This window comes from Marmota marmota, unplaced genomic scaffold (genome assembly GCF_001458135.2).
Source record: "Marmota marmota marmota unplaced genomic scaffold, marMar, whole genome shotgun sequence".
Classification (NCBI taxonomy): Eukaryota; Metazoa; Chordata; class Mammalia; order Rodentia; family Sciuridae; genus Marmota; species Marmota marmota.
The window spans coordinates 5068213-5089335 of NW_025999895.1; the positions used below are offsets into that span (position 1 = coordinate 5068213).

Consider the following 21123-nt stretch of genomic DNA (forward strand, 5'->3'; position numbering starts at 1 on the left):
GAGGGGAGGGGGGATAGTAGAGGATAGGAAAGGCAGCAGAACACAACAGACACTAGTATGGCAATATGTAAATCAATGGATGTGTAACTGATGTGATTCTGCAATCTGTATATGGGGTAAAAATGGGAGTTCATAACCCACTTGAATCAAAGTGTGAAATATGATATATCAAGAAATTTGTAATGTTTTGAACAACCAACAATAAAAAATTAAAAATAAAATAAAATAAAAAGTAAATAAATGTTATGGGGCCAGGGTTGTGGCTCAGTGGTGGAGCGCTTGCCTAGCATGCTTGAGGCACTGGGTCCGCTCCCCAAACCACATAAAAATAAACAAACAAAATGAAGGTATTGTATTCATCTACAACTAAAAAAGATGAATAGATAAAAAAATAAATGTTATGTTATAAACACTTTCATTTAAAAAAAAGATTCTAAGATAAGTTGTGTCCAAAACTCTGAACGTCCCCTTCTGGGAGGCAGGGCCACAGCTCTCAGATGCAGCCAAGATGGAGGAATTCAGTGAGCCACACCATGGAGTCAGTCAGGCCCTAGAAGAGGATTTCCTCTTCCTCATTTCAGATCATTATGCTTCTGTCACTTCGGAAGCGGGAGGAAGAGGCTGGTCTGGATTTGTCCTGGTGCTCTGCGGCTCTTGAACGTTTTCCATGAGGGTCTTTATTGCCTTTCACCTAGGTCCCTTCAGTTCAGGCGTCACAGGGCCAAAGCTGGCCTCAGGGCTTGAGCTAGGTGGTAAGTCCTGGTCTCTCCGCTTCAGATAACCAGCCCCCCCAAAAGCAGCAGGACTCAGCTTGTGAAGTCCAGAGTCAGCGTGGACCTCGTCCTCATGCTTGCCTCAGCTCTTCAGCCCCCGGCCTGCCTTGTCAGTGACGTCTAGGGCCTTGTGGCTGAATTTCTGTCTCCCTCGCAGGTGGCTGAGGACGAAGTGAGCGACAACAGTGCTGAGTGTGTGGTGTGTCTCTCGGATGTCCGGGACACCTTGATCCTGCCCTGCCGCCACCTCTGCCTCTGTAACACCTGTGCAGACACCCTGCGCTACCAAGCCAACAACTGCCCCATCTGCCGGCTCCGTAAGCCCCAGCAGGGGAGTGTGAGAGGGCTGGGCTGGGAGGTCGGTCACAGAGCAGCAGAGCACATGCTGCTACTGGGTTGGCAGACCTGGGCGCGGTGTGGTTTCTGCCTGGTCCTGGCTCATCCTGATCCTGCAGCAGGATGTCCTGATTGCCTGCTTCCTTCTCCACAGCCTTCCGGGCACTGCTTCAGATTCGAGCCATGAGGAAAAAATTGGGCCCCTTGTCCCCCACCAGCTTTAACCCCATCATCTCTTCCCAGACATCTGACTCTGAAGAGCATTCAGTAAGTGGGCTCAGAGCCACGGCCGCTCTGAAGCCAGAGTTCTCTAGAGTCTTTTTTTTTTTTTTTTTAACATTTCACTCTCCTCTACATGGCATTGTAGCAAGGCGTTAAGCCTGGGGATGCCAGAGAATTTAGTGGGCTGGCTGAGGTCGTGTCAGGCTGAACTAGCCAACCAGCGTTAAGGTGACAGAAAGTTGAATACTGGTCACTAAAATCTCCCTTTCCTCCTTGGGAACGTGGTGTCCAGTTTTATTTACATTCCTAGTGCCATCTGCTTGCAGAGTGCTCCAGGGGGGTCCACTCTGGAACTCCCCTGAGCAGAAACAAGGGGGTGATTGTTCTGAATTTGAATGCACCTTACTATCTTATTTGAATCCTTGAAGAAGTAACTTTTTCTTTATCCCATTTTATGGCTTCAGTGATTTAGGAGCCAAGTAGACAAAGTAATTGACCTCAGTGTCATATGTAATTGATAGCATTAGGGTAAACTTCCAATTTTGCAATTATGAACAGCAGATAGGACTCTCTTTAGATTAACCCAGTGATCGGAGAGATTCATTATTCAGTGAATGGTCCTGGGATAATTAGTTAGCTACTTAGGGAGAAAAAATCAGTTTAGTGCTTTAATTCTTACCAAATAACAAATTCAAGATGGAGCAATTAGTTAACTATGTTAAAAGCAAACTGAACAAAACATAGAATGAATTGTAGATGATTTAAATAATGATTTAAATAATGTTGACTTGAGATGGAGAGGACTCTGAGTTTGCAAGCAGTAGAAAACTACAAAAAAAGAATCCATAGCTTTGTCCACATAAAACATTTAAAACTTAAGTTTGTAAAAATTGACCAGAATTAAAAATCAAAGAACAAATTATTTAAAGAAAAAAAAAAAAAAAACCTAGTCAAGCATAGAGGCTAAGTTGCTGAGGCTGTCCTCAACTTGCAATCCTCCTGCCTTACTTAGCCTCCTGAGTCATGGGATTAAAGGTATGTGCCACCATGCCCAGCTAAACAAAAAATTCTTAAGAGAGGTAATAAAGCTGGTTAACAATAACCTTTTAAAAGTTCAAACTAGGTGTGGTGTCACACACCTGTGATCCCAGCAACTCTGGAGGCTGAGGTAGGAGGATTGTAAGTTCTAGGCCAGCTTAGGCAATTTTGTGAGACCCTACCTCAAAATAAAAACTAAAAAGTACTGGGAATATAGCTTGGTGGTAAAGCATCTGGATTAAATCCCCAGTACCACAAAAAAATTAAAAATATGAAGGACTGGGATATAGCTCAGTGGATGAGCACTTGTCTTGCATGTATGAGGCTCTGAGTGTGACCCCTAGCCTCACAAGAAAAAAATTGAGCCACATTTAAAATCAATACCATGTAAGTTAAAATAGTATACCATTTCTCACCTTTAGAACTCCAAAACTTTCCTTTTTAAAGATACTCTGTGTGGGGCTAGGGTTGTGGCTCATTGGTAGAGTGATCGCCTAGCATGTGCAAGGCACTGGGTTCGATCCTCAGCACTACATAAATGTAAAATAAAGATAATGTGTCCACAGCTCACATCAATGTTTATAGCAGAACAATTCTTAATAGCTAGACTGTGGAGCCAACCCAGATGCCCTTCAATAAATGAATGGATAAAAAAATTGTGGCATTTATACACAATGGAATATTACTCAGCACTAAAAAATACCAAGATCATGGCATTTGCAGGGAAATGGATGGCATTAGAACAGATTATGCTAAGTGAAGTTAGCCAATCCCAAAAAAACAAATGCCGAATGTCTTCTCTGATATAAGGGAGGGTGACCCAAAATGGAGTAGGGAGGAAGAGCATGAGAAGAAGATTACCTCTAGATAGGGAAGAGAGGTAGGAGGGAAAGGGAGGGAGAAGGGGAATTGTACAGAAGGTGGAAGGAGACCCTCATCCTTATACAGAATACAAGTATGACGATGTGAGGGGGGAAAAAAAAAAGAAGTGGGTCACATTAGATTGGGTAGATAGAAGTGATGGGAGGGGAGGGGAGGGGAAGGGGGGAAGGGAAGGACAGCAGAATAAAATAGACTTTATTATTGCTGTGGGTATATACGTGACTGCATGACCAATGTGATTCTGCAACCTGTACACTCAGAAAAATGAGAAATTATATCCCATCTGACTCAAATGTATGATATGTCAAGATCATTGTACTGTCATGTGTAACTAATTAAGACAAATTTAAAAAAAAAAGACATTGTGTCCACCTAAAACTAAAAAATAAATAAATAAAAGATACTCTATGTGCTGGCAAAGAATCAATAAAATAGGTTTTTGTACTGTCTATAGGAGTATAATTAGAAGAAAACAAAACAAAGCAGCTATATATATTAAAAGATTTTAAAACATTTATACTTAGTAATCTAAGGTCTAAGGGTTTCATACCAAGAAAATAATCTGAAAAAGATGTTTTGTTTTGTTTTGTTTTATAGTGCTGGAGATCAAACCCAGGGTCTTGTACATGCCAGGCAAATGCCCTGTCACTGAGTCACATCCCCAGCACTGAAAAAGATTCATATACAAGAATGTTTGTTAGAACCTTGTTTTCTCTAGGATGCCTTAAGCATATTTAAATACCCAGCACTTATAGGAGGAAACAAGGGAATGTAGCTGAAGAAGTTTCAAAACCACAGAGAAATATCTATGTTCTGTAAATAAGCAGAATATAAAATTGTCACTTACAGATTGATCATAACTATGTAAATGGGAGAATATATACTAGAATGCTAACAAAAGTTACCTTGGGTAATTGATTGGGTAATTGATTAGTAGTGATTTTTTTCTTGCTTTGATATATGTTCCAAATTTCCTCTACTGAGTACTTATTTCTGTCCCTGAAAAAAATAGAAATTACTAAGAAAAAATTCACCCCTGAGCAGGCTAGGAGCCTGTGGTTCTTTGACTTTCTGTCTTTTCTATGTAAACAGGCATAAGAATTTTTCTTACCAGACCCACCAAACCATATGTAAAGAAGATTTTTTTTTTTTAGCATCAATTAGGAAACATAATAATTCCATAAAACAAAAAGTCATTAATTCCTTTTTCCTCCTGTTTCTCATTCTCCTAGTCCTCAGAGAATATTCCACCAGGTTACGAAGTGGTGTCTCTTCTGGAGGCCCTCAATGGGCCCCTCACCCCATCTCCAGCAGTACCCCCACTTCATGTACTTGGAGATGGCCACCTCTCAGGAATGCTGCCTTCTTATGGTAGTGATGGCCACCTTCCCCCCGTCAGGACACTCTCCCCACTGGACCGCTTATCTGATTGCAGCGGCCAAGGACTCAAGCTCAAAAGGAGTCTCTCCAAGTGAGTAGATCCCCAGTGTTGCCCTGGTCCTCTATGAGATGCGTCCACCCACTCCCTCTTCGCGCTGGTCGTTTCATGGGCTCCAGGGCATGGTCAGCCCTCCTGCTCTTCCCAGAGTTGCCAGTGTCATGGAAGACCTGAGGGGAGGCTTTGGGGGAAGTTACGCCATCCCTAAGAGATGGAAATAAAACGTGTGTGAGTCCTTGGGACAATTCCCATTAGACACACTTGTCATGTGGTTTTTTTGGCAGGGAGGGCCTGGGGTCAGGGAAGAGGATGTACATTGGACAGGGTCTCTGAGGCTCCAGGGGAGCATGGGTCAGTCTGAAGACTGAGGGAACCTCCTGACAGTGTCACTTAAGCATTTGAACTCAGTGGGGTACAATCACAACATGTCTCTGCAGCTGAGTAAGGAAGGTGTTTTTACAAATGAAAGTATTGAGACCCTGGCGACTTCAGTGGTCTTCCTCAAATTCAAACAGCAAGTCCCTGAGGAAACCAAAGGCAGAAGAGGTTTCCATCTCCCCCGGGGGCTCCTCCCACCCCTCGTTGCTCCAGATGGCAGAGCAGCAAGGTGCTCCTGGTGGTCCTCTTCCTGAGGAGTCTGGTAGGAGGAGTGTAGGCAGCTCCCTGGTCTCTGAGTGGATATTAGAGTCCGCTGCTTGTCTTCTGCACTTTTACAGGTCCATTTCTCAGAATTCTTCCGTGCTGCATGAAGAAGACGATGAGCGCTCTTGCAGCGAGTCAGAGACTCAGATGTCTCAGAGACCATCAGCCCAGCACCCTGGAGAGGTAATTTCTTTCCCTGGGTTATGGCCACCAATCCCTGTCCTCCTGCCTATAGTCCCTGGCTCCTCGGGTCCCTGCCTTCGTTATTCATCAGATACCGTCACCACCCTTGAAGGAATCAGCAGCTGCAAAGGTTCCCTGAGATTCACGAATTCACAACGTGTCAAGCCTGTGTACTCCCTAGTGTGTGCTGAAGATATAGCAGCAGTGGGGAAGCCCCAAAAGCCCCTGTCCTCATGACACTGGGTCCTTTCAGAGTTGGGGTAGGGATGGGCACAGATGGCTGAGTAAGAGAAGTACATGTGCCGGTGGTGATGGAGACCAGAATGCTGGATGAGGAACGGGGTGTGGAGACTGGAAATGAGGTTTCCCTTTAAACAGTGGTCCAGGAGCAGGGACAAAAGCAGGGGAGATCAAGATGCCCAGAGGCCTCAGAAGAGGGTCCTAGGCTCTCAAAGCACTGGAAGATTGACCAGAAGTGGCAGAAGACTGGAACTTTCTACCCTGTGTGTCCCAAAGTCCCTGCTAAGAGTTCACTTCAGAGTTTATTAGCCAACACTGTTGAGGGTACTGAGCTCAGTGTATGGGGGACTTCAAAGACAATAAGGTGCCCTTGTCTGCAGGAGCTCAGATCCAGGTGAGGCAGCACAGGTATCGAATACCAGCATGATATCTGGCACATTGTCACTGCCCAGGAAGCATTTGCTGCTGAGATGTACCTTTGCTGTAAAAATGAAGAGCACCCAAAACAGGGACCATAAAATGTCATTGTGGAGATCTACACAAGTTTGTTAAATGGAGGAGATCAGAAGCAACAGTAGAGAGGTCATTTGAGTTGAATCTTGAACATTTTTAGACATGAGAGAAAAGGAAGAAAAACATTCTCATGGAGGCTTGGAAGAGGCCAGGAATACAGTGAGAGTTCATGGATCAGCCAGGAGACGCAGAGCCAGGAAGCAGCTCAGTAGCCCAGGCCTGAGCCCAGATGAAAGAAGGCCACCTGGAGAAGAGGAAATGGAGCACGGGGAACAGGCAGAGAATCTGCATTTGCCTGGGAAGGAGAGGCTGTGTGCCCACGACTGGTGGAGAACAGAGGCGACGTCAGCTTCAGATTAATTGGCGGAATTTAGGAACTTACGGGATATTTATGAGATGTCTTTCTGGCAGTGAGGCCCCTACCGGCTTTGTGTTCTTTCCCATCTGAAAGAAAGCTCTTCATGATCCTGGGGAAACTGGGGGTGTCCCCATGTCACAGCTGCTGGCTGGGTGACCTGTGTCACTGGAGCTGCAGTCTTTGTGTGGCCCCAGCAGATGCTGGGCCTCAGGCAGAAGGTGCTGACGGAAGTTGCACCTCCCCTGGGAGACAGTCACTCCAGGACCTGACTGAGGAGGAGTGTTGACAGAAGAGAAGCCCCAGTGCTGCATCGACCTTGTCCTTCCCAGTGTCCCCTTTCTGCTTTTGACCCCTTCTTCCAACGTGCCTGACTTGTGCTTGCTCCATGTCCTGTTATGTCCCCCATTCCCAGGAATGTGCTGTCACTCCAGAAAGTGAGAATCTCACTCTGTCATCTTCGGGGGCTGTTGACCAGTCATCCTGCACAGGGACGCCACTGTCTTCCACCATTTCCTCCCCCGAAGGTACATAAGGGAGCAGCTGCGTGTGTCCCCCACTTAGTCTGCAGCTGTCCCAGCACTTCTTTGGGGGTGGGAGCAGCTCGTGGAGGCCTGAGCTAGAGAAGGGCTCTTGTTCCTACCGTGAGCTATGGGAGGGTCTTCTCACTGTGATGGGAGAAAGCAAATCCTGGTCCATGAGGATGCTCTAAAAAGAGCAGCTGGGCTTTGTGGCACATAGCTGTAATCCCAGTGACTCTTTTTGGAGGCTGGGGCAGGAGGCTTCAAGTTCAAGGTCAGCCTCAGCAATTTAGTGGTGCGCTAAGCAACTTAGCCAAGACCCTGTTTCAAAATAAAAAGGGCTGGGGATATAGCTCAGTAGTTAAGTGCCTCTGGGTCTGGGTTCAATCCCCAGTATGATGGAGAGAGAGAGAGAGAGAGAGAGAGAGAGAGAGAGAAGAAGAAGAAGAAGAAGGAGGAGGAGGAGGAGGAAGAGGAGAGAGANNNNAAGGAAGGGAGGGAGGGAGGGAGAGAACCTTTCAGGGGAAGGCAAAGGAGCCCTTGTGTTCCCCATGCCTGAGCACAGAGAGAGGGAGTTCTGCTTCTTAGTAAATTTGACTTCCGTCTCCCTCCTCCAACTCCTGTTTCCAAAGACCCTGCCAGTAGCAGCCTGGCCCAGTCAGTCATGTCCATGGCGTCCTCCCAGATCAGCACCGACACAGTCTCCTCCATGTCTGGCTCCTACATCGCTCCTGGCACTGAACAGGAGGGAGAAGCCCTTCCTTCCCCCCGGGCTGCCAGCAGGGTCCCCTCAGAAGAAGGAGAGGTAAGGGGGGGACACTTGAATTGCCTTGATGCTGTCTGCACATATGTCCAAAGTAGCTTAATAGACTACTTTGGCTGTGCCAGAACCAGCTGCCAAGCCCCCAGCACTGAGGGCAGGGTGGCATTCCCTTAGGCCAGACTCCTGTCTGCCGCCATTTTTGTGCTAAGGAGGGCTTGGGCTTGGTTTTGCTGTCATGAAGACCCATACTGTGTCCTTGGGCTTTGTTGCTCTTTTGCAGGGGATGGCAGCAGAGTCTCCAGATAGCAATTTTGCTGGCCTCCCAGCAGGAGAGCAGGATGCAGAGGTAATCCAGAGGGCAGACAGTGGCAACTCTCCTCTCAGCCAGAACTGCTGCTGTTGGCTGGGGATGGGGTGGGGGGAGACGGGGCACTGAAGGAGCCTTCCCAGGTGGCACACCTAGATCAGTCAGAGTGGAATATTGGTACCAGTGCAGTGCCTTTACAGGTACTCAGAAGACTGAGGCAGGGGGATCAAAAGTTTGAGGTCAGCCTGGGAAAGTTAGCAAGACCCCATCTGAAAAGTAAAAACTAAAAAGGGCGGGGGACGTGACTCAGTAGTAGAGCACCCTGGGTTCAATCTCCAGTACCACAAAAGAAAAAGAAGTAGAATGTGGGTAGAGGTAAGAGCAGCACACGCTCTGGTCAGTTGGCAGGGTGCACCAGTGTGATAGTGTGGAGTGAGCTCAAGAGGGACCTTTCCATGCTAGACCCTGGGCCTGGGAAATGTGTGAGCATTTGCACAGAGGCTGGGCTGCATCTGACACAGGCACATATAGGCCTGAGTGGAGAGGTTTCCACCCGCCCCACTCCCAGTTCCCCCTCCAAGAGCCCATCCTGGGACAGACAGGATTGAAGTGCAGCTGGGGCATGCCCTGACTTCAGCAGGTCCCAGGCTTCACGGTTCTAGAGCCAGATTCTTTCAAAGGGCTTCAGGATGGGATATGGGAGTCTAAGAGGCGTCTGAAAGTTTTGATTCCTCCATGATTTGCTTTTTTATTTAACAACTTTTATTTTCACCTTAAAGAGTGCCAACTAAGCTGTTTACAAGGGTATTCCTAATGGACCATCCTGAGTATATACCTGAGTGTACATTCCACAGGCTGATCTAGCTCCCCAGGCCTCTTCAGCACGTTAAATGAGGGTGGGAAATGTGCACTGTGGACATGGCCGGGAGTTAGATACGGATGCCTAATTCTGACTTTAGCCAATTGCTATATTCCTCTGACTGCTTCGTAGACTTATGAGGACTTCCTTCTGTCTTAGGGAAATGACGTCATAGAGGAAGAGGATGGATCTCCAATGCAAGAAGATGGTAAAAGACCTGGTTGGTCCTATGCGTCCACATGCTGTTTCTTTCCTGGGTGTTCCCTAAGGGATAAAGGAAGGGGAACTTGGCAGCAGTGCTCAGCTCTGTGGCTGTTAGGAAAACATTTGTCTTCCTGAGGGTAATATCAAGGCAAGCAGGGTATCATTGATCTCAGTGACCTTCCTAGCTCTTGCTTGGAGTCAGGATGAGGATGCTGCAGAAGACACACCTGGTTCTGGATGGGCCCTGTGGCTTCTTGGCCACTCCCTTACCTGCCTCCTCAGCTCTCCAGCTGAGCCCGGGAGCTGCCCTAGCAGCCCTCAAGTAGCACAGCAGGAGCAGCGCCTCCTTCTTGGGAGGCAGGACTGTTTGGCCACCTGCCTGGCTTCACTTTAGTGGAGAAAATAGCTGATGTTACTGTGAGGGAGCCCTCAGGAGGCAGCAGACACGTGACGTGACGTGTGTGGCTGAGGAAAGGCCAGTTTCTTCAGCAGCTCAGCCTAGGTGAGTGCTTCCCAGGCTGCCGTGGTGATGGCTTCACTGTAACCCAGGCTTCAATTTTGTCTTCATTTGGAAGAGTTGGTTTCCAGCAAGGCTAGAAGTAAAGGAGTGAAGGCAAGGAAGAAGAGGGGGTGCTGGGAAAGTCACAAAACTTGTCATAGGAGCCAAGCTGCCGTCCCCTCTGCTCTGGGGCACCTCCTGAGCACACGTGTGCCATGGCTTGGAAGCAGTCGTACCACACCTGCCATCCTCGTTGCTTCTGCTTTAGTGCTGGCCATTGCTTCAGTGTGTCAGGGGTGTGCTGCAGACTGGACAGGTCCCACCTCACAAGAGCCTAAGGAGAGGCCCTTTCAGAGACTGGCACCCTCCCCTCCTGCATTCCAGCCTAGGGCTTGCAGCTTCACCTGCCTCAGGCTCTAGAGTCGCCCTGGGTGATGGTTCTCTCAAAGAATATTTGCTTCTAAGGAGTACAGGGTGGCTAGGTTTTTTCCACCTGATATTCTGAACCCCACACAGTGGGTTTATGTTTTCTTCTCTTCTTTTCACCAAGGGAAAAAAAAGGTAGTTCACAAAAATCTCTTCTAGAACTTTCCCGCCCCCTCTTACATGTCTGTAGGTTTCTAGGCAGTCACTGAAAACATACTCAAAGACTTTAGTCCTGCAAGAGAGTAAATCATAATTTTGTGAATGTGGTCATTCTGATTTGAAATGCAGAATTATGGATGCTAAGCCCTTTAGTTGTTGTTTTATGTGTTTATCATTTTGCAGAGCCTTGTGGTCATAAACACACCCCGCTTGGACCCAAGATAGCCACAGGCATGAGCAGAGTACTGTCCCTGGCTTTCTCCAGCTTCTGCCAGCCACAGTGTCAGCAGCTTGGCCTGGGCACAGCTGCCCTCCATGGTGGTCTCTGCAGAGCCTGTGTCCCACAGCCCTCTGCAGTGATCTGAATTCTTAGGGAGCAGAGCTAGAAAGGGGCCAATGAGGGAAACAAATCAGGATGGTGCGAGAACCCAGACATGCCCACACGATTTGATTCCTTTTTTTGTCTGCTCTTTACCCACTTAATTAATGTCTTTTTTTTAACATATGATTTTATTTTTTGTCTCCATCCTTAAGATTTTTATTTTAAGGACAGCAAAGCAGAGAAAAACACAGCCAGCCCCTCTCTAACTGCATTAACTCCCTTACAGGCCAGAGGACATGCGCATTTCTAGGTATGGAGTGTGACAATAACAATGACTTTGACATCGCAAGCGTGAAAGCACTGGACAATAAGCTGTGCTCTGAGGTCTGCTTACCCGGTGAGTGGCAGTCTGCTGAACATGAACTTGGTGGGAGACATCCCTCTGCTCTTACCCCTGCTCCCACCCTTGGTACACCCGACTCCTGCCCTGCAGTTCCTGCCAAGGCTTGGGGTGTGCTAAGGTTCTGAGAGGAAGTGAGAAGGCCTCTGAAGAGCCCTTGAGTTTTTTGCAAAGAGTGACTCCTGCTCTGAGAATACTGGGATAGGAAGAAAGGAGCAAAAAGTCCTCTTCTTACAATTTGACCTAACCATGACCCTCCATCGTGATCTTGCAGATGCCATGTCAGGTGGCCTATCTTGTTTTCATCAGCAGGAAGTTTAGGCAGCCAACTACTCTCCATGAAGGTCCCAGAAAGGGAGCCGGAGCTCTTTAAAAGTGAAGTCATAGCTCCTCAGAGGACACGTCTGAGTTAGGATCCAAAGGGAATTTGACAGTCAGCAATTTATAGGCCAACAAATGGCTCTCTGATGCACTGAGCTGTAGGTTACCAGCTGCATCTCACATATGATTTGGATTCCAAAGGAGGGGCCAGGAGTGGGGGGTAACTCTGCTCCCTGGAGCCCTAACTTTAAGTTTGATCAGGAAGTGCTAGGGATACAGCTCAATGGTGGAGCACTTGTCTAGCAAGTGTGAGGCCCTGGGTTCAATCCCTAGCTCTGTAAAAAAAAAAAAAAAAATTAGTCAGTATTAGTGAGTATTCCCCTATTTCTTTACAGGATATTAAATGGAGTCTAGGATAATTCTGTATAAAGCAACCTTGTTAATCACACTTTGAGCACTGACCTCCATGTGCTTATTCAAGGGCTCCAAGAACACTCCTCTAAAAGCCGAGTCCTGCCTAAGTGGCCAAGTCTGATGGCCCCTCCTGGTCTCACTGCAGAGAGGCCCTTCACACTGTGCTATTTACAGTCTTCTCCAGCATCCCTGCTTCAGCTTCAGAACCACCACGCCTGGGTCCAGTGCTTTACTCGCTCAGCGAAGTGGCTGGAGGTGTTGCAGCCGCACGGCCTCCTGTGGTTGCCACTCTCCATCAGCCTGTGCCAGACGCGGCCCCAGCAGGTGCTGGCCCCACACTAGCTTGTGGTGGGGGAAGCCAGAATTCTCAGAGATACTTTCTCCAGCCTTCCAAAGGGCACTTTGATCATTCTCTATTTAGTGTGTCTAAGGATACTGCCGGGTCTCTTAATCCATAGTGAGGCCCCAAGAGGCAGTACCCGTTCTCCTGCTTCTCCTGCACAGGCCCAGGGCAAACCCCCTTCCAGCCTGAGCATGAGGAGGAGCATTGACCCACATGGCCCGCCTCCTGCCCAGTTAGGCCTGGACTGGAGCTGCTTGGGACCAGGGCTCACTCACTCCCTACCCTCCCACTCCTAACCTTGCTTCTGTCTGTCCGTTTGTGTTTCATGTCTTTTTGCCAAATGTAGATCTGTCCGTCTGGTTTGTTTATTTTTTTAACTCATTTACGTTACCTGACTGTGAAAGTTCATGTTCATTCTGTGCCAGCACTGTCCTCCCTGCCTCTGCTCAGCCCAACACCAAGCTTGCTGGCGTGCGCACATTGAGGGCTCTCGCTTAGGGTTGTAGACAAGGTTTCTTTTCCTAACCAGGGAGGACCTGTATTCAATACAGTAAGATTTTCCAAGGAAAAAATATTTGTGAGAATGCATTTCTGTTCCACATAAATGGGCATGCTTCATTGGTGAAGATTTGTGGGAAGGATTTGTTTTTCACTGGCATCCTCGGTCCATAGTCGGGTGAGGATGGTACCTCTGCCTAGCTCTGTCTCTGGCAGCTCTCTGCCAGCCAGCACCCCTCCAAGGCTCCCATACACACCCCTGTTTCTTGGCAGAGGGAGCTGCTATGAATTGTTTGAACCAATAGTGCTGGTAGAAACTGAGCCTATTCTTTGTGCTCCTTCTTCCTAACTTCCTCTGACCAACCTGTTCATCAATGTTTATTCCCTTCCGGGATTGTGGGAGGGCAGCAAGACCAGGGCAGAAGGAAGCAGCCCTGGGGTTCCTCATGGTCACTTCTAGAGCCAGCAGTTTTAAGATTAAACCGGGTTCACAGTTTGGCCAGACATGAAATCAAACACCTATGGCAACTGTTGGGAGAGGGACTCAGATATAAATACGTACTGTAAATGTCCATCATGTCCTTAGCAAAGGTCCAAAGCATCAGGTGGGGAGGGGAAGGTGCATGTTCTCCCTTGGCAAAATGTTTCTCTGGTTCTGCTGTTAGCATCACACCTATAGCAAAGAGCTGGGAAATTCTCTGGAAGTATCAGTTGGGTCAAAGTCAGGAGAATTCACTTTGTTGGGCCCCATGGTCTAAATGAGCCTCTGCACATTCCGGTCTACATTCAAACTCCCACCCTACCACCAGACACCCCCAGGCTGGCTCCGCTCCTCACTGTTCCTGCGGGCTATGTTCCCCATCAAGACTGCTTCCCATGCCCTGGTCCCTGCCTGAGTCTGCTTCCCTCTTCAAGTGCATGCTGCCTCTCCAGGGAAGTCCAGTGGGGAGCGGAGCCCAGGGAGCACCCGTGCTCACCCTGTGCCATGCTCACACTGCTCTGCAAAAGACCCCTCCTCACCATTTTTCTCATGCTTGGTTAGTGGGCACCTGGGAAGTCTAGCTTCTCTTCCCCTAAGAAGCTTCCAGGTCTTCTAGGACCCCAAGACTCAGAGAGGGTTTCTGGTTCTCCACCCCGGGGAAGGCAATGTCCTGAGATTGCTTCTGAAAAGTTCTCCAAGGTGGGAGTCTGAGCTGACAGGTGGTAAAAGTAGAACTGCATAGCCGTGAGAAGTTGACGTGGTGCCAAGGAAGTGAGTGGAGATTCCCTAGGTGGCAGGAGAGTGATGGGAGCAGGTGACAGTTCTGGGAAAAGGCTCTCAGTAGTCTATGTGATAGGAAAAGGCAAAGAGGGATATGAGGGCAATCTGGCTGTGACATCTGTCACCTCACGGACTGCAGGGCCCATTCAGCTCGTCTGACCTGCTAGGCGGGTGTCCTCTTCCTGCCTCACCGCTTCATGTGCATCCCTCCCAAAACTGTGTGCTCAGCCGAAGAGAATGACTTCTCCAATAAAGGAGGAGCTTTCTGCAGAAAAGGGTATATGAGTAACTGCACTCCCCTTCTAGAACCTCCATACAAGCTCTCAAGGAAGAAGGCAAAGGCAACTTGGGTTTTTTAAATGGAAATACAAATATAATTTTAAAATTATTGCATTGTATTGGAGTGGGCATGTCCAATGAAATCTTATCAAGGCATGAATTCAATTCACTCCTCTCTCTAGGCTTCATAACCCAAGACTAAGATGCTACTAGGAAAGTTTGCACATTGTGGACACTAAGGGAAAATCTAAGTTAAGTTTATCTTTGCCTTGGAGAGAAGCTGCAAAGACAATTGAACTATCACAACCCTTAAATGTAATTAGGGGGCTGGGGCTCAGTGGTAGAGCACTCGCCTAGCACATGTGAGGCACTGGGTTCAATCCTCAGCACCACATAAAAATAAAGGTATTGTGTCCATCTTTTAAAAGAAAAAAATGTAATTAGGACTTGGTAGAGGCCGGACAGGGGATGCCAGATCTCCCTCAAGTGCTCCCCATACCTGCCTCTAGAGGTCTCTTCATTCCGCCAGTTCTGGTTCCCCAGATAGGAGGCGAATGGAAAGCACCTTTGCCCTCCAAAGGGATGTCAAGTATCCAAGCTCCATTTGCTGGCTGGAGGGTGGGCCGGATCCAGCAGGCCACAGAGGCTCCCTGGAAGGGGTGTCTTCCTTAGCTTTGGGTCTGCTCTGTGGCCAGGTTGCCCCGACTGAACTGGGGAGGGGCAGCAGCGGGGCTTTCCAGGAGAAAGGCACCTCTTTCTCCAGCCACATCTTCCCTGCTCACAGAGACTTCGTCTGATTCTCAAGTCTGTTCCACAAGGAGCTGATTTGAAGCCCTGGTTAAAGCTACTAGAAGGTAGAGCTTGTACAGACTCCTGTGAGTTCAGCCCTGACAGCCTTCTGGCAGCCTCCTGGCCCAGTCTCCTGCTGTGCCAGCAGCTGTGGCCGGTGGTAGTGGTGTGGCTGCTGCTGTTTTTATTTGTGCGTGCATGTGTGTCTTCTCTCTTGTTTACCATTTGCTTTTGGTCTTTCCTACTGAACAGCCGCAGTTCCGGAGTCCTGCCCCATAAACATTGAAGAATAGGTATGAGATCTACCAAATTATATAAATGAACAAACAAATCATTTTATTTGGGGTTTCTAACTGAATGGGCAGTATTGCCTGCTATTCCTCCTGCCCGCCTTAGAGGGAAGAAGCACCTTCATGGGTGCTGGATCCCATGGAAAGGCTCAGCCCTTCCTCTTCACTCCCCTCCCTCCCTGGGCTCACGCCCACTCGCTGAGGTTGTCCTCAGGATGGACTACCACACCAGGGCACATTGGGGAATGAGCACTCGATACCTGCTTCATCCTAGTGTTTCTGCCACTAACGGGTTTCATATCTTGAGCTGGCCAAACTCTAGGCTGACCCCAGCCATGTGTCAGTGGCTCCGACATCATCTAGAGTTGGCTGGCCTTGACCCCTCGAGGAGCCCTCTGATGGGCCAGGTGCCATGCTGGGCTCTGGAGTGCAACGGTGAATATGCCGTGGCCAGCACCAGGGTGCTCATGTCTGAGGAGGAGCAAAAGGGCCTGTAGTTTCCGCAGCGTGAGGAGGGAAGTGGGGTTCAGTCCAGCAGGGCCTCATCCAGCTGGGAGATGCTTTGTGAGGGAGGCCAGAGGGTCCATGGGACAAAGGGCCTTACTGAACACCAGGGGCAGGGCTTCATCCCAAGGGTGAAGGTGGCTCTAGCTGCCCTGAAGGGATGAACAGGCAGAGCCTATTTGCAGAGGAGATAGGAGGGTGATCTGAACAAAGCCTGGGGGCTGGTTTCGAGCACATATTGCCAGTCAGACAGTGCCCAGTCCCCACAGCAAACCTGAGGGCAGCATTACCTCCCACATGGCAGATGAAAAAGCCAAGGCTGGGGCCTGGGGCTGGGGCTCAGTCGCAGAGTGCTTGCCTGGCACGTGTGGGGCACTGGGTTCCATCCTCAGCACCACATAAAAATAAACAAAGGTATTGTGTTCATCTACAACTAAAAATAAATATATTTAAAAAAAAAAAAGCCTGCTCAGGACCACCCAGTTAATACATCATAAGCGTGAAGCCCAGGTACGTGTGACTAAAGTTGTACACAACTAGCATGTGTGCACAGAGGTGCCAGGAATGGGTTTCAGCCAGGATGCAGGGGCAGCTCTCTAGCTAGTGTCTCCTGGGCTGATGGCACCAGCTGCTGCTCTGGTGCAGGAAGAGATGAAAAGCAGAGGTGGGGGAGGGTGGCCAGAGCCTCACGGTGCCTTCTGTCCCTTGCACCCTGCAGGTAGCCGCCCCTTCCAGCTCCCCACTCGCTCCCACAGCAAGCACTTTTGGGCTGGAACAAGTGCTCTCTTCACTGCCCCCACTTCTGACTGCCCTAGGAAATAGCTAGGCCCAGTTTCTTTTCCCTTATCTCACAACACATAGACAAACTCCAGAACCAAATAATTAACATACAGAAGTGGATCCTAGGGTAAGTTCACAAACAAGGAACATCTGTCATGTCCCTCTCTGTCTGTGGGCCACCATGGTAGTGACTGAACCTGGCCTGCCGGGGCGGGAACAGCTCTCCCACATTGTCAGCGTCTGCTTCTCCCTGTTCTTTCTCATGTGTTCTGACACTTGCACACTCTGGAGTTTCGGGTCACATACATCCTGCTAGCTTCCATATCAAACTCCCAGGCTCCCCAACTGGATATGCCAAGTGGACCTGGCCTAAGGCTGGATGGGCTCCTGTAACCTTTGATGTTTCTTCTCCAGATACCTGGCAGTCAGATGACAACATTGTCAGCCGTCTGAACATCCAGCACCGGCGCTTATCATCTGGCAGCCTGGAGGACCCCGAGAACAGAGCCTGCGTTTGGGGTCCTTTGGCTGTCTGAGAGCACCTGCCTGGTACCTGGGCACCCCTGTCCTGGCATTCCATCCGTCCTCACTGGACCACTGGCCTCCCAGGCTTGCACGTCAGTGTGGACTTTTATACTCACATGAAAGCTGGATGTGGAGTTCAGGCCACTCCTCCTTCCACTACTTGTCTCCTGTAACCCTGATCCTTCCTCTCACAAGGGACAGGAAGCCCTTCTTACTCAGTGAGCTGATGCCACTCAATGAACTGCAGAACCGCAGCTTCAACTCATGAGACCCTTTGTAGAGACTGGACTGCATCTGCTATACCTGATCAGCAGGTGGAGCCGAGAGCCTGGGGCTAGTGGTTCTGCATTTCTTTCCTTTCAGGGGTAGATCAAGCAGACTTAGTTTGGGCAGCTTTTGTTACCAACACCCATCTGGTAGTTTCTAGTCTCTGGCACCTCATAACCAATGGTGGTCAGGGGAGGCCATCTTGCATTGTATGTGGTTTTCATCACAAAGCATTAGGAGCTCCTTTCTCAAGGACAAGGAAGATGGTGGCATCCAGAGGCTGGTTAAAAAAACCAGGTCTTCCTTCTGGTAGCAGAGTTGTCTCCTGCACCTCATGTGCCTGTCTGCTTCAGAAGGGGCCCTGAATCTGAGAGCCTCGTTATGATGATCACCCTTCAAGAGGCCTTCTGATCAGGTGCAGCAGGAAAGGCCTAGGACTCCACCAGAGGTGACATTTCAAGAAGCGTGTCTCTGGACCACCTCTATATGCACAGTGCTAGAACTGTCTTTACCTTATTTCATCTTCACTATAGCCGTGTGACTGGGGAATCTTACGCCTCTTGCCCCCGTCTCCACCCCCTTTTTTAATAGTTGAAAAAATAGGCTGAGATATGGACCAGTGGTTCTCAAACTGGTGCCCAGGATCACCAAAGGAAATGGTGGAGAGCTTTGAGCTAAGACCAGGCAGTGGCCTGGGAGCCAATGTTGGGGCTTTCACGTCCAGGACCCTCCCCATCCTGTGTGTTTTCCTCTGCTGTCTAGGTTTCTGAGCATGATAGGTGAAGGGGAGGTAGAGCCTCCACAAGCTTATTGGCCATTTAGAGATACTATTCTAATCAGCACATAAACAAAGCCTGCCAGTGAGGCTGGCCCAGAAGCCGTTGAGTGACACACCTTTCTCATCTCAGTGATTCTCGAACAGATGTCTGGATGCCTTGTCCACTGGTTTTTGGAAGAGGGGATTGTTTGGGAAACACAAATATTTGTGAGGATGAGATGTGGGAGAGCCTTAGGCTGGGCCCACTGGCATGGGTTGTCTTTTAGGATTTGCAGTTATCCTAAAAGAGCTTTCCCAAAAGAAAAAAAGAAATCCCAGTGCCCAGCAGGTCCTTTGCACCTTCTGTCTGGCTGCAGAGAGTGTGGCCCCTTCTGTACTTAAAATTTAAGCCAATTTATGTTGAGCAATAAGCCCACTTTCAGATTTCCTTGAAGTATAACTAGGCAACAGGGTGCTTCCCTTGGGAGGCGGGGGACACAAAGCCCCCTCCTCTTGCCAGCAGAAGTTGCAATGTGGAGTGAACTGGAATGATTAGGCAAATAACTGAGATGCAAGAGATTCAGGTAAACAGTGGCCAATGGAAGCCATTTTTGGCAGCCCTTCCCAGAGTGTCTGTCCCTCACAGCAAGCACTGGGTCCTCTCCCAGGAAGACCTAGTTCCACACAGAGACAACCACAGGCTAGAGTGCCCTTTACTCTTTGTTGCTCAGTTCCTGTTTCCTCCCCACCCCCAACTTTGTTCTCATATTTTGGCAAGCAGAAACAGCCCAACTAAAGGAGTAGGCCTCAGTTGGCCTGATCAGGGACAGGTAGCTGCCACCCTCCTCCCCTAATCATCTGGAGTCACCTTATCAGCATTTGCCCAGAGAGTGGAATAGGGCCTGGCTTCTCCCTGAAGGCACACACTAATCTAGGTCTGCATTCTCCCATGCTCTGAGGTGCTTTGGTGATCCTGGTTTCCTCACAGAGCTTTTTTGCCGTCTACTCAATTCCATCCCACCAGTTTATACCCCCACTGGGGCAACTCCTGGGCACGGACCCAAACACTACGCTGTCTCACCACCTGTAGGCATTCCAGTTGTTCACTTTGCTTTAGGGCCTGCACACCTGGTGTGTGCGTGTGTGTGTGTGTGTGTGTGTGTGTGATGCTGTTGGTGCCATCTGTGTACCCCCCTCACTCTGGAGTACACTTGTGGGCACACTTCAGTGGGGACATCAAGAATGCAATATTTATGGATTGCTGCATGATTTTAAACATGAATAAAACTGTTTACAAGGGGAGGAGAGCTGTTGTCTACCAAGTAGTCTCATTTGCCAGTGGTGGGTCTGAGTTCCTCAGGTACTCTTTAATGTTTATTGGAGAGGATCTGGAAGTAGAGAGGGGCAGGGGAGGCATGCTGCTGGATGGGAGCCCACTGTCTAGCTTTCTGCGTGGCCTTCTGGGCACCAAGCCTTCAGCCCCCATCTCTGTACTCCTAGGTAGAGCTGCTTTAAACCGGAGAACTCCCAACACTGCAGCTCCTCAATAATTAAAGAGTAGGAAAGCTGGTGACAGGAGGGAGGTCAGGGGGAGGGAAGAGGGAGTGCTAATCCCCAGTGTCTCCTAGTCTTGGTTCCTATCACTTAAATGGTGAATGTAACTGGGCAAATGACCCCACTAGGAGAATTTGGCAAGTTGGTGACTTTTACCCACTGGCTTTCTGCTGCTATCAGGGAGGGAGGGCACCTTTGCAGGTGCCTCTGGAATGTGGGGGCTTTCGGGAGCCTTGCTGAGGATCTGAGACGGAGGAAGCTGCTTACCCGGAGACAATGGATTACCCTACCGCCTTGGTGTCTGCGAGCGGTGTGGAGGTTTTGAGAATATGAGCGGCAGGTGGCATCAGAGAGTCAGACCTGCTGTGGGCACCAGAGAGGACACTCAGGGTCGAGAGCGAGGGAAAGGCCGCAGAAACCTGAGAAAGTGCCACTCGCGGCCCAGAGGGGAGGAAAGAAAACCCCAAGGATACGGTTCCCGAGCCTGAGCCTGCTCCCTGCCTTGGCCCCTGGAACCCCGGGCTCGGTCCCAGGGCCATCAACGCCTCGTAGCAGCCCAGACTCGACGGGTACGGGGACGAAGGCGGTTCCCGGGGCCTCGGGCAGGAGCCGCGCGCCATTCTGTTCCCAGCGCGGGGCCCTCGGGCGGGAATGCGCCGATCTCGGACGCGGTGGCGGGTAGGGGGCTGGGTGGCGCGGGAGAGAGCGGCAAAGGAGCGAGTTCCGAGAGAGTTGCCGCCAGAGAGAGTAGCAAGGGCCCGCGGTCTCCTTGGTGACGTGTTGGCCAATGGGAGTGGCGGAAGCTGTTTATAGGGGCGGAGCGTCGCCATGGCAGCAGGAGAAGCCTTTGGAGCGGCTACTTAATGCCGGTCCCGGGGCCGCTGGCGCTCAGAGAAGCGCCGTCGGGCGGGGTGGGGGGCGACGAGAAGCTCTGTTGGGGCCCTCGAGCTGGGGCAGAGAGCCGCGGGGGGTGGGAGGAACTTCTTCCAGAACCTTCCTCTGGCCCGGGCTGCGCTCTGAGCCAGGTAAGGGATAGGAAAGCTGTGGGCCACGGAAGGGAGGGCATCGGTACCAGTCGGGTCCCCCATCAATACCCGGCGGGAGTGGGCTCAGAGACTGACATCTGAGGAGTTTCGGAGAACTCGCTTTCCGCCCCCTCCCCCCTTTACTTTGTCCCCTTCCCGTGACCCCTCATCCTAATATCTCTTTTCAAGGACCAGCCCTGTCCCCACCCTGTCGTACTGCCCTCCAAGACTTTTCGACCCCGTTTCCATTTGTTTAGAGGGGAGGGGTCCTGATTTCCCGCTCTTCTGGAGAAAGGGATACCCTACCATCTTCGCTCTTCTCTCGGCTGCCCTACCCTCTTTCCTCGCGTGGCCAGTAAAACCTCGAGGAGAAACAGGGAGAGCCAGGCAGAGCCGTGGGGGTCGGAGCCAGGGCCCTACGGGAGCTTCCCGGC

The 21123-nt window shown here is 49.8% G+C and overlaps 1 protein-coding gene across 6 annotated transcripts in view; it reads left to right on the forward strand.

Moving 5' to 3' along the window:
- The window catches only part of Rnf157 (ring finger protein 157), a 69254-nt gene extending 49837 nt beyond the window's left edge, over positions 1 to 19417 (forward strand). For 2 of the 6 annotated variants that reach the window (XM_015504148.2, XM_048797820.1), the window contains exons 10-19: positions 931 to 1090; positions 1264 to 1376; positions 4484 to 4722; positions 5406 to 5514; positions 7038 to 7149; positions 7776 to 7948; positions 8187 to 8252; positions 9232 to 9292; positions 10969 to 11079; positions 16976 to 19417. In XM_015504148.2, coding sequence (XP_015359634.1) covers positions 931 to 1090; positions 1264 to 1376; positions 4484 to 4722; positions 5406 to 5514; positions 7038 to 7149; positions 7776 to 7948; positions 8187 to 8252; positions 9232 to 9292; positions 10969 to 11079; positions 16976 to 17097 — 1266 coding nt within the window. In that variant the 3' untranslated portion in view covers positions 17098 to 19417. Of the gene's footprint in view, positions 1 to 930; positions 1091 to 1263; positions 1377 to 4483; positions 4723 to 5405; positions 5515 to 7037; positions 7150 to 7775; positions 7949 to 8186; positions 8253 to 9231; positions 9293 to 10968; positions 11080 to 15239; positions 15281 to 16975 lie in introns of all 6 variants that reach the window. The other 4 variants (XM_015504151.2, XM_048797821.1, XM_015504150.2 and 1 more) reach the window with 4 other exon arrangements.
- The last annotated feature ends 1706 nt before the right edge of the window (positions 19418 to 21123 follow it).